This window comes from Plectropomus leopardus, chromosome 9, assembly GCF_026936395.1.
Source record: "Plectropomus leopardus strain MGB_pleo_1.0 chromosome 9, ASM2693639v1, whole genome shotgun sequence".
NCBI classification, from domain to species: domain Eukaryota; kingdom Metazoa; phylum Chordata; class Actinopteri; order Perciformes; family Serranidae; genus Plectropomus; species Plectropomus leopardus.
In genome coordinates this window covers 13,801,016-13,813,516 of record NC_142184.1, presented here as the reverse complement: position 1 = coordinate 13,813,516, position 12,501 = coordinate 13,801,016, and the positions used below count along the sequence as shown (strand labels likewise).

Sequence of the window (12,501 nt, the reverse complement as noted above, 5' to 3'; positions counted from 1 at the left end):
CATCTGGAAAGTGTGTAATTCCATGATATTATATTTTTTCTCAGGGCTTTTTGGGCTAGCATTGAATGGCTAAACACTGATTCACTCTGCTTTCATCATGTTTATAGTGCTCAAATGTCTCTACGGCCTCTTGCACAATCTGTCAAGTGTGCATTAGTGTCATTTACAAAGAACCCAAATTTAGGCGGAGAAGAATTACTGAAGGAAAACTGATTGTCTCATTATGTGAGACAAGACCCAAAACAAAAATCAGGCGAGAAAAAGCAAGCAAGACATTTTAAGTAAGCAAAGTGAAATGACTGTTTTGGATGCTTTGTTTTTATGAGCATTAAACTGCACAATGACTATGTAACTCTATCTCTTCTGACCTGACATAGGATGATATGCTGAGAGCAGACCACCAGCAAACTGCATTCAAACTTCCTGCAAATCTTCTCCTTGATCCGGTAGTGCATGTCAGCGGAGTCGTCTGAATAGAGCTCGTAGATGAGGATCTTCTCAGGCAGCTGGATAGCAAGGCGGTTTCTGTAGATGGCAATCTTTCTCACCAGCTCACGGCATTTTATCCTCACTATGGAAGGAAGGAAATAAAGGGATAAAGTGGACATACTAGGAGGGTGAGGTTATCAACCTAAAGGGAACTGCTTACCCTAACAAAATAGTAACTGAATGACTGTGACTGTTATGGTCGATATGAAAAAAACACAATCCAATCCTATTATTATTAGTAATTTCTGAAGTGTAGACCAGAAAATACTGCCAACCTGGCCTATCAGGAATGATATCATGTAGATCTGGGAGGGGAGTTACCTGAGGAACTTTGGGAGGTGGCCCTTCAAGAAGTAAAAAGCAAAACATTTCATTATGTTAAAGTTTCTGTTATTTTTTACCATCATACGCATATGTTGGCATATTACATATTTTACTCACTACTTACTCTTTTGTTTTATCATCACTGTTCTGAACAAATACTGTTCTTATGTGTTGTCTATTTGGTCCTTTTTGAAAAATCACAATAAAAAGATTGTAGAGGGAAAAAAAGAAAAGAAAATACTGCCTCTATACATCTGATCATAGCACTAACTTTGATCCTTCAAGACACATGCATCATTACCTGGTGTAGCATCACAACAGGTCCTCTATTATAAATTTAATATCCTGTTGCTAAAGAAAAAGTGCACCTTTTTGTTCAGTGATGAGGTGCTGGACAATGACATCGGTCATGCTGTCTCTATAAGCATAGCGATCCTTGTAGAGGCCGTGAACTGTAGTGAAGATAAGCTGGTAGCAGGCGATGGTCCCATCCTGGCAGCCCAACACCTAGATAAGAGATAACAATGTAGCAGTACATCCTATTAACACCTCTAAGAAAAGACTGAGAGTGGGAAAATGTTCCTGTTGTTAAAGCATCTACACAGCAGAACTGAGAGAATCTGCCAGCAACCAATTCTCTCTTGTATGCCCCATCACTTCCAGTTAAATATAGCAAGAGGAAAAGTTGCTGAGGTGTTACTGCTAAATAAAATGACTTGTGTATCTGTGTAGCTAAATCAGATCAAGAAAATGTCTCAAATCCAGATTTGGCACTCTGAACATCAGGTCTACATTTTCCTACCTCTACTCTTACTTTAGCACACTCTTATTCATAGGGATAACTTCTCCAGACAAACTGCTTCATGAGCTGCGGACCCACCACAAAGTTGGAGTCAGGCTTCACCCTGCATGTCCACACCCAGGCGTTCTGTTCTCCAATGGTGCCCAGCCGTACACCGTCTTTAGTGTAGAGAGAGGCCTGTTTATCAGAGCCCCCCATGACTATGTACTCGCCTTTGGAGAAGTAGCTGACGCAACAAGGGTCATAAGTCAGAGTTCTGTCTTTTCCAATCTGAGGGACACAAAGAGAAGCAGACATTAAACAAAGAATAAAAGTAGTATTCTCATATTTATTGCCCTGGGGTCTGAGCCAACACCTCCCACTGTCTGGGGCGACACTCATCAAAGTCAGTACATTCAACCATCCCTTTGACTGTTTGATGAATAGATAGACAAAAAAAGTTTTTCCTCTGGTTTAAACAACTTCCATTGTATTCACGTTCAAAGTCCATTTGCACAACATCATATCAGTCCCCCAACTCGTGCATCTGTTTCTCCTCACTCTGAAAAAAATCTGGCTGACAATCCATAGTTATTTTCTTTCATTGCAAACAATTCCTGGTGTTGTAATCAAAACAGAATGTTCACTTAAATAGATAAATAGGCTGATGACAATATATGAGCCTACGGCATTACGGCAGAGTAATGAACAGTGCATATTTGTCTATAATTACGGTAATGCCCGCAGGGAATTTAGGAGGAAGGAGGGACAGTGAGGGGGCTATTAAGGCATAGCAGGATCACTTCCAATGTACTGTTATGGTTTCAATAGAGCCTGACAGTCTGATTACAACAGGAAACACAGGTCTTAAACTCAGTAATACCATATATTTTGGGCCGATAAACAGACAAGTATTGTTTTTTTTTCATTGATTTGCAAATGATAGTACATATGGTGAGCTGATAGTGTTTCAAAGGGCTATTAGTCTTCTAGTATTTCTCATTCAAGGACATAAAACAGCCTATATTCAATCATCTGATTCATATTTAACAGTTTGAAGTGACAGGAGAAAGAATTTGTTTTATTAGAACATGTTGAGTAAGACTCAGTATATACTGTATGTTTATGTACATTGCCAAGTCCCCATGCTGACTGTACTCACGCATAACATATGGTAATAGTGCTGCAGGAATGACGGTTTTTTTGAAGGTTGCGGCAGAAGTTAATGTCGCCCTGGTTCCCTAATCAAAAAGCCAATTGGATTTTGCAATTTGATTGTGGATAATTGCAGAAAATAAGCTCTGTGGCAAACAAAAGTTTATTATACTAACATATTTTGTTTAAAAATATAATTGTTAAAAATGAATGTCACTTTTATGATTTAAAGCTAGAGTTAAGTTAAAAACAAACTACATGACAGTGGCATGACTGAACATCCCCACCACAATGAGGCTGTAAAGCCATGTTTGGCGTGATGATGTTCTTTAAATTCATCAAGCAACTTGGGAGCAAACCACCTTTTAAAAGACACATAAACACTTTAAAATGATTAAGTCAGGTATTTCCTAACATATTTTATGTAATAGAACAACATTTAAAAGTCTCTTCAGCTGGTGTTTAAGGAACCGTAAGTGCTACAATGCTAACTCATTTCTGGGTTTTAGGACTCTTTCCTGCAGCACTCTATTTGAGATTCAGGATTTTTATGACATAGACTTGTGATATTCACCTGCTTCCCACTGAGCTGGTAGAAGGACAGCTTTTGACCCCAGTCTGCCACAGCCAGAATGTCATTGTGCTCATCCCTGTGAAAATACAACAAAAAATACTTTAGCCATAAGTACTCCTGTCAACATGCTGTAGTGACGGGACTTTGGTTGTCTAGGTAATGATGAGTGTTATTAAAAGCAGAGTGGCCGCCCTTCAACTGGAGGACGTAGGGTCAAGCTCTTTTCCTTAACAGTAGAAAGCTTTAAGCTTTATTGTTCATATCCTCAACAATTATATATAGTCATACGTCAGGGTAGAGTGTTCTATTTATCTTAATTATTGTCATACACAATAAGCCTAATGTGTGTATCTATCCATGCCAGCCCATGTGCTGGCCAGCCCTGTCACAGCATTTATGAGCAAGACACTGAATCTCTAACAGCTCAACAAATGCTATTCCCTGGCTGACCTCAAGCTCTGACCTCCCTGTGATGATCAATCGCATTCAATAAAGTAACCCAATAATAACATATCTGGTACATTATGCATTATCTCTCATCCCTGCCTTCTTTAACCTTCCTTTTACAAATTTGCATCTTCCTGCTTGCCCTTTTCTCTCAATAACTTGTTCAGTAGTCCTCTGTCATGGCTACAGCTGTGCTCCTGGCTTTGGCTGCAGGGGGCTTCAAAGAGCAGGGACAGCTGCTCCTGGGTATCATAACCGGCTCCCTTATAGAAACACTGCTCCCTGGTTGACCACTGCCACCTGCTGGGCCCTTAAGAGACTCACTTAAAATGCAACGCACATTATTACTGAGAATCATAGCGACATGAGTGGACAGTGCATGAGTCTGAGGGACAGTGCGAGGCATTAAATTTAATGAATCGGTTAAAAAATACTGCTATCTTTTCGACAATCTTATGCTGCAATAATTAAGTGGGACTTACTTGGAGGGGTTCCAGGCTATGGACCAGATAGGAGAAGACGAGCCTCCTGGACGCTCTATCTTGACCTTCTCCTCTCCATTCTTGTTCCGAATGCTCACCACTCCATTCATCATGCCAAGGGCAAGGTACTGGCCATCATTTGTCCACCTTGAATCAAATGAAATCCTTCAACACAAATGTGTCACATTAACATGTAATATTGCAGACAGTTAAAACATCAGAGTCACTCACCCACAGCAAGTTATTTTGCTGCTGACTTTGTGCTTGTTTACAGATTTTTGTTCCGGGGACCACAGACCTAAAAACATAAAAGGTGCTCAGATGTCCATGGGTGCAATTTATAGGTTTATAACTAGGGATGTCCCAATCAGTTTTTTTTTTGGCCACTATCCCAATCTGAGTGCACATAACTTTGGTAAATAATGTAATAAACAGTCTCAAAATGCATTTTCATTTATGGTGTGTGATATGGTGCGGGCGGGGCTCAGCCGCTTGTCTTACAGGGATTTTTGAAGTGGGACTGTATAAGATACTTAGACAGATACTGTATTTTTAGGTAGGTGTTTTCTAAAGTGGCTAAAACATGTTTTGTTATCAGCCCCTCCATACAGCATGGTAAAGCTGAGCTATGGGGTGTGCGTCTGTTTCTGGAAACAGGGTGCACTGACTATACATATGTATCTCATACAGCCCCACTTAAAAAATCCCAAACTATCCCTTTGAGTTCAATGGAGTGGAGAGGATGTGACGGAGGCTGTGCTCTGTGTTGTTCTGCATGAAAGTAAAAATATCTGTGTGTTAGCTGCCATAAAACAAAGGATCGGATGCTCTATAAGATAAATATTCCCAATCCCAATCCATCAAATATGTCTTTATTGGATCGGGGCATCCCTTTTTATCTCATCCCTATTTATATCCATAAGATTTTAAAGTCTAAAGACTCAGCCTCATGGTGCACTTACCAAAGTCGCCAGAAGAGCAGGAGGCAAGTTGGTGAGTGACAGGGTTGTAGGCAACACACTGGATAGAGTCATTGTGACTAAAAATAAACACATGAGGAAAAAAAAAAAGAGTTGGCATGTAGAAATACTGCAGAAGAAATTTTACACTACAGTTAGAGTTTAAGAGATACTTACGTGTATTTCAGAATACCCTCCAGTTTAGACGTCCAGATGATGATGCTCTTGTCTGCTGACCCTGAGGCAAACCTTTTACCTGCAGAAGAACGCAGTAGTTTGTGAAATAACAACGAAGGCTGATCAAAGGAAAATGTACAAATGAAAAGCCACTGACGTACCATCTTTAGCATAGGCCACACAGTACACTATGTCTTTGTGTCCTTTTAAAGGCTGGATAATAGTTGCATCTGCCACGTCATAAACCTGCAACAAAAATGTTATCCAATAAGTTTAATAATAATGCTTGTATTCTTTAGATTTGTGCCTTGGCCAAAGAAATCAAGAAAGCCTCACCAGGACACGGAGCCCCGCCGCAATGATGAGTTGGCTGCCATCTGGCTTGAAGGCAAGGTCATAAACACTGAAAAAGAGAAATATGGATTTGTTTTCCTCAAATGTTTTTTTTTAAATTAATTGATTAGTCAATCAGCAGAAACTTTTATGATCCTCTCATCATCTGAGTAAGTTGTTCCCTTGTTTCCTAAAGGGACGCCTTCACTGTTACTGAGTAAACTAACGACCCCTGACCAAGCAACATATTTTAAAGATATTCCATATTATATTCAGTGCATAACAATGATAAACTGTATGATTAACCCAAAAAGTGAATGCAATAACAGACGGAAGATTGTGTCAAATGAGCAAATAAGATGAATTTTTCATTTAGTTTTCTTTATAGAAATTATTTAGTGTGGCTAAAGTAGGCACACTAATATAGGACAGGGCAGCCACGCTAATATAGGACAGATAGATCGATAATAATTGACTTTGAATAACCCAACAACATATAATTGTTGTATTTAACAAGCAAATAAGTTATGGCTCTTAATTTCAAAATGTCCAGACTGTTAATTTATATGCTAAATCAGGCTATCTTAAATGAAAAAGTAGCATGCAACGATAAGCAATGATCTGCAGAAAGACTTAACTTAGCGTAAATCGTTAGCTAGCTAGCTTAACATTAACGTTAGCTTCGACCAAACGTTAGATTGTGTCACACAAGAAGGCTGACGTGCTGCACTGTTGCTTGAACAAATATTGAACATGATGATACAAGAATCATAATCCAGCTTTAGTATCTCTGTCGTTTATGGACGAAATCGGAACCGCTGCGGGCTAATGCTAGCTGGTTGGCTAACACTAGTTTACATAGCAACCGCGGTTGCTAACCACCAAGCGTTACATCCCAACACCGGGCCAGGGCCGACGGCGTAAACATAGACATCAAGAGGCTCACCATTGTTCACGAATTGTTTCTTTCCATGCTAGAACAGCTCTCATTTCCTCCGTTTAACGGAAAAAAGACTGATTACTTCACTATCAACAGGTTGTTGTGGATTGCTTAGTCTGTTTTTCATACTAAGCTCCGTTTTTGAATCGTCCCTACTGCGCAGACTCGGATCTGCTCGCTACTTCCTGCCTTCCTGCGTGTAAGCTTCGACTTCCCTACAATACATCCATGGCTTTTAGGTCCACTGTTTACAACAGAAACAACACAGAAAGCACACTCGTAAGTCTGGACTCATGAGAGAAAAGGACTTTTAGGTAAGTTAACAATGTGATTACTTTTTACAATTTCAACATCTGCTGATCAGTTAGATGCATGATATGTAAAGGGACTGTTCGTTATTTATGAAAGGGAAGGGGTCGGTGCAAAAAGAGGGAGGCGTAGAATAATTTGTCAAGCACTGGGGAGAGTCTTATGTTTGTTTGTTTTTAATTTTGGCTTAGGGGAGGGGCATACAAAGGGCTCATATTAGGTGCTTTAGGTGCTTGAATTTGACTCTCAGAAATTTAAGTCCTTAAATACTTTGAAGATCAGACATTTTTTTGAGTCGGTCCTAGTAACAGTACTTGAATCTAATTAAGAGGAAATCATAAATTATTTTGTGAATTCTATAAGATAAAAATGAGAGCTTTAAAAAGTACTTGACAGTCCCTGAATGTGACTTGCCCCTGCCTGTACAAACCCTTTGTACAACTTTAATTGGCTGTGTTTAGTATTTATTTTGTCATCTATTTTTTAAAGAAATCATACCTTCCAAACCTGAACCTGAGGGCATGTTTTCTTAAAAGAAGTTTTTAAAAATATCAGCAAAAATACACAATTTATCATAGCCAGAATCTGAGCTTCAAATGGTGATATTTCATCCAAAACACTATTCTACATGCCTTGTTTGAAATTTTGCATAAAAAAAAAAAAAAACATTCGCACTAACTAATCAGCATGCACAACAGGATTTCGTCCTCAACTTTTGACTTTCAAACTACAAATGGTTAGTTTTTAGAATCTATAGCAACTAATTTATGTAGAGGGGCTCATGTAGTTTCCCTCAGTCATTCAGGGAGACTCAAGGAAAAAATATTCGTAGCTTTGCGGAGGGTAAACCAAATAAACAAACAAACAAACAAAAGACAAAACACAGTCACCCCGCTCCTCTGATAAATAAAGAACAGCCCCTAAGTGGTTGCTACTCTATGTCATCAATGTGTTGTTTTAATGATATAAAGAGTAGGTAAAGAAAACACAGATCAGGAATGGCTGCTGATGTGGGAGTACGAAGTCAGCTCCTGGAAAGTGAGCTGAAGACAGAGAGCCTCACCTCCACTTCAGTGTCCACCGCTCTCTCCACTGGGTTAAAAAACAGCACACCGTTAAAAATGCATCCTAGCTGTGATTTCCAGCTGGACACCAGTGGAGACATAAATAACCAAAGTCACAAGGACGAGGGTGACTCATGCCACACTTCCACATTGCCCCTTGGCTGGACCAGAGAGGTTAGGCAGCGGAAAGCTGGAAAGACAGCAGGCAAAATGGACGTCTACATTACAAGGTGACTCATTGTTTTCGTGTAATTGTGTCTGTGTGTAATCATACCTAAGTGTCTTGCAGATCCAGTTTGATTAGTGTCTAACTGATTTTTTCGCTCTGTCGTTTAAGTCCCCAAGGGCTGAGATTCCGCTCAAGAGCATCCCTGAAGGCTTTCCTCCTGAAAGACGGAGAAGGTAACTTGGACATAGAACTTTTTGATTTCACCACATCCAAGGACAATGCCGTCACCACTTCACAGTTACTCCCCTCACAAGTGAAACAGAGGGGAAGAAAGAAAAGACATGCAAGTGGACAGCAGGGTACAACAGAAATACTGGATCCACCTCCAAATAAACCTAAAAGAGCCCCTTCCTCCCTCAAAAGTGACACTAAAGACAGAAAAGTGTTGCATACACCTACAATTACAGAGGATGATGTTAAATTGCAGAAGAGCCCTCAGAGGACAGGTCAGCTGAGAGAGAAGCTCCTCAGACTGGCTCCTTCTAGCAACCAACAAAACACTCTCATCGCTGAAAAGAAAGAAGAGACAGACACACAGACTTCTGTCCCGACACTGAGTGTTGAGCCTGCCAGCGACAGCGAGAACGACGGTGAGGGTGAGCGAGGTGGAGATGAGATACAGATTCATAACAAAGGTGACAACAAACCTAATTCTGAACAGGAGGTCGGTGCTGACAGTCATCAGGATGAGGAACAGGAGGTGTTGTTACCTGACATCACTGGTGGGAGCTGCACACCAGTGAGAGATTCCCAGAATAGTAAGTATGATCCACACCATCTGACATCTTGTTAAAGTAGCACTTAAAGTTAGTTCTCTGGATGTGATCTTTTTATGTGATGAATTTCACATTTAAAAAAATAAATACACTAAAAAAAGACTAAAAAAAGAACAGCAGAAAGTTCAAAGCAAACAGCATATATTTTTATTTTTTACAAACAAAAGACTTTTAAAAAATCAGCCTATACACAGCAAACAACTAAAATTAGCAACATTCAGTAGCCAGACAAGTACAAGTCCTCAATCCTGTTTTTAAAATCTCCTGGACTTGTAAGAGAGTCTAGTTTAATCTGACTCTGTAGTTGACACCATGATGAGGGAGCAGTGAGATTGCACATTGCCAATAAGTGAATAAACCCTCATCACCCCTTTACAAGCATGCAGGGGAACATACAGCGGCCTTCGGGTAACATACAAATGTGAAAGGCCCTCTTTTCCATCCTGGGCTGATGTGGAAACATGGCACTGCAACGTGTTGGGCTTCATGGAAAAGTCCCTACATAGATGTGAAGGACAAACGAAAACAAAAAGAGTCTTAATTTCAGGTGATTATAAAGTAATGAAAACATAACAGTGAATAGTATATTAAACTTCTGCCTAAACTCTACACATCCATCCTTTAAGTAACACAAAACCAGAAAAGAGGTATGGTGATATGTACAATAAAGAGGAAGGGGAGGAGAAACATCACTTGGAGTACTGTATACTGCTTAGGCATGAAGGCTTTTGGAGCCTCAGAGCAAACATATACATACTTTGTTCCAGTTTCAGGTTTCAGATAATACACTTGATGGTGGTCACCAGAGTTGGAAATTCAATTTTTTGTCCCCCTGTCAATCTACCAGTCACTCAGTATACTTTTTTTGTTGTTGTTGTTGTTGTTGTTTTATTTATAGTAAATCTAGCAGCATATTTTACCAGCATTTGGATGGTGGCTGGTGCTAATTCCCAACTCTGGTGACCACTAAAGCTTTGTAACAAGTAGAATGAAATTTTTGAAGGCATAAAATACATATTTTAAATGGTAACTGAACTTCTGACATGATGAAAAAAAAATCACAAATGATGAGGAAGATTCATTTTCTGTATCATTTATATTCCCACCAAGTATTATTACAGACACCAGCTGTGCCCTCCTACATTCATTCCTCCTTTGTTTGTGAAAGTGTTCTGGTTCATGCATATAATTATTTGAAACACTTTCAGGATTACTTTTCTGTCCTCATTTCCAATTCTGTAAGGTACTGCTCTGATTGACTGTTAAAACGTTTTCCTATTACTTATGAGTTAAATTGTAAATCTAAGTGTTTAGTTGTTAGGCTGAGCCACAGATAAGGAGTCATCCAAGGTTCAAAATGCACAGCAGTTTGTTTTTTTGTTTTAAGTTCTGCGAAGAGAGAACAAAATTATTTACATTAAATCACACATCTCAACAGAAATAGATGAGAACAGAATAAAAGTAATCTAATATTATAAGGTGACTGACTTACAGGATGAAAACAACATGGCTGAGGAGCAGCAAATGTTGGCTCTCTGCACCAACTGTGTGTCATAAGAAATGTTTTCTTTCTTTTAAATGTACATAAATGTGTCCTGTCTGCCTAGAGTCCAAGAGCGTGGAAGAGAAGCGGAAAACAAGCTCTTATTTCAGCAGGCAACCCCTAAGAGATGGTAATGTTACAACATTTCATTCAATAGGAAAAGCAAAGAGAATACTGGTGTATATTTATACTGTATGTGAGACATAAAGAATACCTCATCATGTAAGGATACACTGTCCATACACAGGCCTTAGCCCACCCAGGAGGAAGGCCTTCAAGAAGTGGACACCCCCTTGCTCTCCCTACAACCTCGTTCAGGAAACCCTTTTCCACGACCCCTGGAAGCTTTTGGTGGCCACCATTTTTCTCAATAAGACCAGTGGTAAGCTCCAACATACACACATAGCATTGCAACAGCATTGTACCAACAAGTGCTCACATGTAGTATTTGTATTTTTGATAACACTTCAGGCAGGATGGCCATCCCAGTGCTGTGGCAGTTCTTTGAGCGCTACCCGTCTCCAGAGGTGACCCGAGAGGCCGACTGGAAGCCCCTGTCTGAACTTATGAAGCCACTGGGCCTGTATGAGCTTCGAGCCAAAACACTCATCCGCTTCTCAGGTGAACACGCCTGTCTAGTGTGCGGAATGAATTATAGCATCCACTTCTGTGCATAGTAATTACAGTATATGTGGAGTGTTGTCATTTGTATAGTTTTAGTCAGAATAAGTGAAGCAAAATCAATTGCAACAAATACCTCACAATCCCTTTTTTTCTTGTGTAGATGAATATCTAACTAAACAGTGGCGTTACCCCATCGAGTTGCATGGCATTGGGAAGTACGGCAATGACTCCTATAGGATCTTCTGTGTGGGAGAGTGGAGAGATGTGAGTCTAATCCCAACTATTTTGGATGACGTTTTTTTGGTAATGTTCATTAATGCCATATCTGGAATTTGTCGTTTTCTTTTAGGTGAAACCTGAAGATCACATGTTGAACAAATACCACGAGTGGCTGTGGGAGAATCATGAAAGTCTTGGAATCTGAAGCACAATGTATGAGAAACTGCATGGAGATTTGCTGCAGCACAGACATGGAAATCAGTTACATCCCATAAAAAACAATACAGTTATCCAACAATATTACTATTGAGATGCAGAGGGGGGGACTCGAGTTACAAACTTGAAGACTGTAGACTTGACAAAATAAAAAAAATTCTTGCAACTCGACTTGGACTTTAACATCAGTGACTTGTAACCTCACTTGGACATGAGCCTTTAAAAAGTATGTTCTTTAAAAAGTGTTGCACGAATTAATTACTTTCCTAAATCAACTACCATAAATGCTATTAATTCTCAGCCAGATGGCACAATTCCCCAGAATCAGTGTTTGATCCAACAGCATCCAATCAAGTTGCAAGAACTAAAATGATGTTACTGAGTGCCATTTGAAAAGAATGATACCAAAGGATGTTTGTTCACGTAGAAAAACTAAGCGGTGGTGGTGGCAAAAGAATTTACAGCGTGCAAAATGTGACATTTGAAAACTACAGATTGAGACACAACAACTTCCAGAGAGAGTTGAAGTTGCACAAAGAACGATACTTAGAGCCAAGTATCAACATAGTTAACAAGCCAATGCTTAGTTGACATTATTATGTTATTAAAATTGGCATAATTTTTTATGAAGAGCGCATTATGACTTGTTAGGGACTTAAAAATTTAAAGGTGTGGACTTGGGACTTTAGTGCAAAAACTTAAGACTTTTGACTTGCAAAACAATGACTTGGTTCCATCTCTCTTATGATGAACTTTCAGTGTCACACTTGAATCCTTTGAAAATTGTAAAGTGACTTTATTTCCTCCTTTAAAAAGTTTTACTGTTTTGTTAATAAAATGTTTTATGTGGTTTAAAAGTT

The 12,501-nt window shown here is 39.4% G+C and overlaps 2 protein-coding genes across 2 annotated transcripts in view; one reads left to right on the top strand and one right to left on the bottom strand.

Moving 5' to 3' along the window:
* Positions 1-6,843, bottom strand: part of ift122 (intraflagellar transport 122 homolog (Chlamydomonas)) — a 26,550-nt gene extending 19,707 nt beyond the window's left edge. Inside the window, exons 1-11 of the mRNA XM_042491791.2 lie at positions 6,668-6,843; positions 5,725-5,791; positions 5,550-5,634; positions 5,389-5,467; positions 5,215-5,291; positions 4,484-4,550; positions 4,253-4,399; positions 3,324-3,399; positions 1,694-1,885; positions 1,182-1,320; positions 369-571 (exon numbers count right to left, since the gene is read on the bottom strand). Coding sequence (XP_042347725.2) covers positions 369-571; positions 1,182-1,320; positions 1,694-1,885; positions 3,324-3,399; positions 4,253-4,399; positions 4,484-4,550; positions 5,215-5,291; positions 5,389-5,467; positions 5,550-5,634; positions 5,725-5,791; positions 6,668-6,711 — 1,176 coding nt within the window. The 5' untranslated portion in view covers positions 6,712-6,843. The remainder of the gene's footprint in view (positions 1-368; positions 572-1,181; positions 1,321-1,693; positions 1,886-3,323; positions 3,400-4,252; positions 4,400-4,483; positions 4,551-5,214; positions 5,292-5,388; positions 5,468-5,549; positions 5,635-5,724; positions 5,792-6,667) is intronic.
* On the top strand, positions 6,836-12,501 carry mbd4 (methyl-CpG binding domain protein 4). The gene is made up of 8 exons (XM_042491887.2): positions 6,836-6,975; positions 7,942-8,264; positions 8,372-9,021; positions 10,647-10,712; positions 10,830-10,964; positions 11,054-11,203; positions 11,367-11,470; positions 11,556-12,501. Exons 2-8 carry the CDS (start codon positions 7,969-7,971, stop codon positions 11,628-11,630), a joined length of 1,476 nt encoding a protein of 491 aa, XP_042347821.2. The 5' UTR covers positions 6,836-6,975; positions 7,942-7,968; the 3' UTR covers positions 11,631-12,501.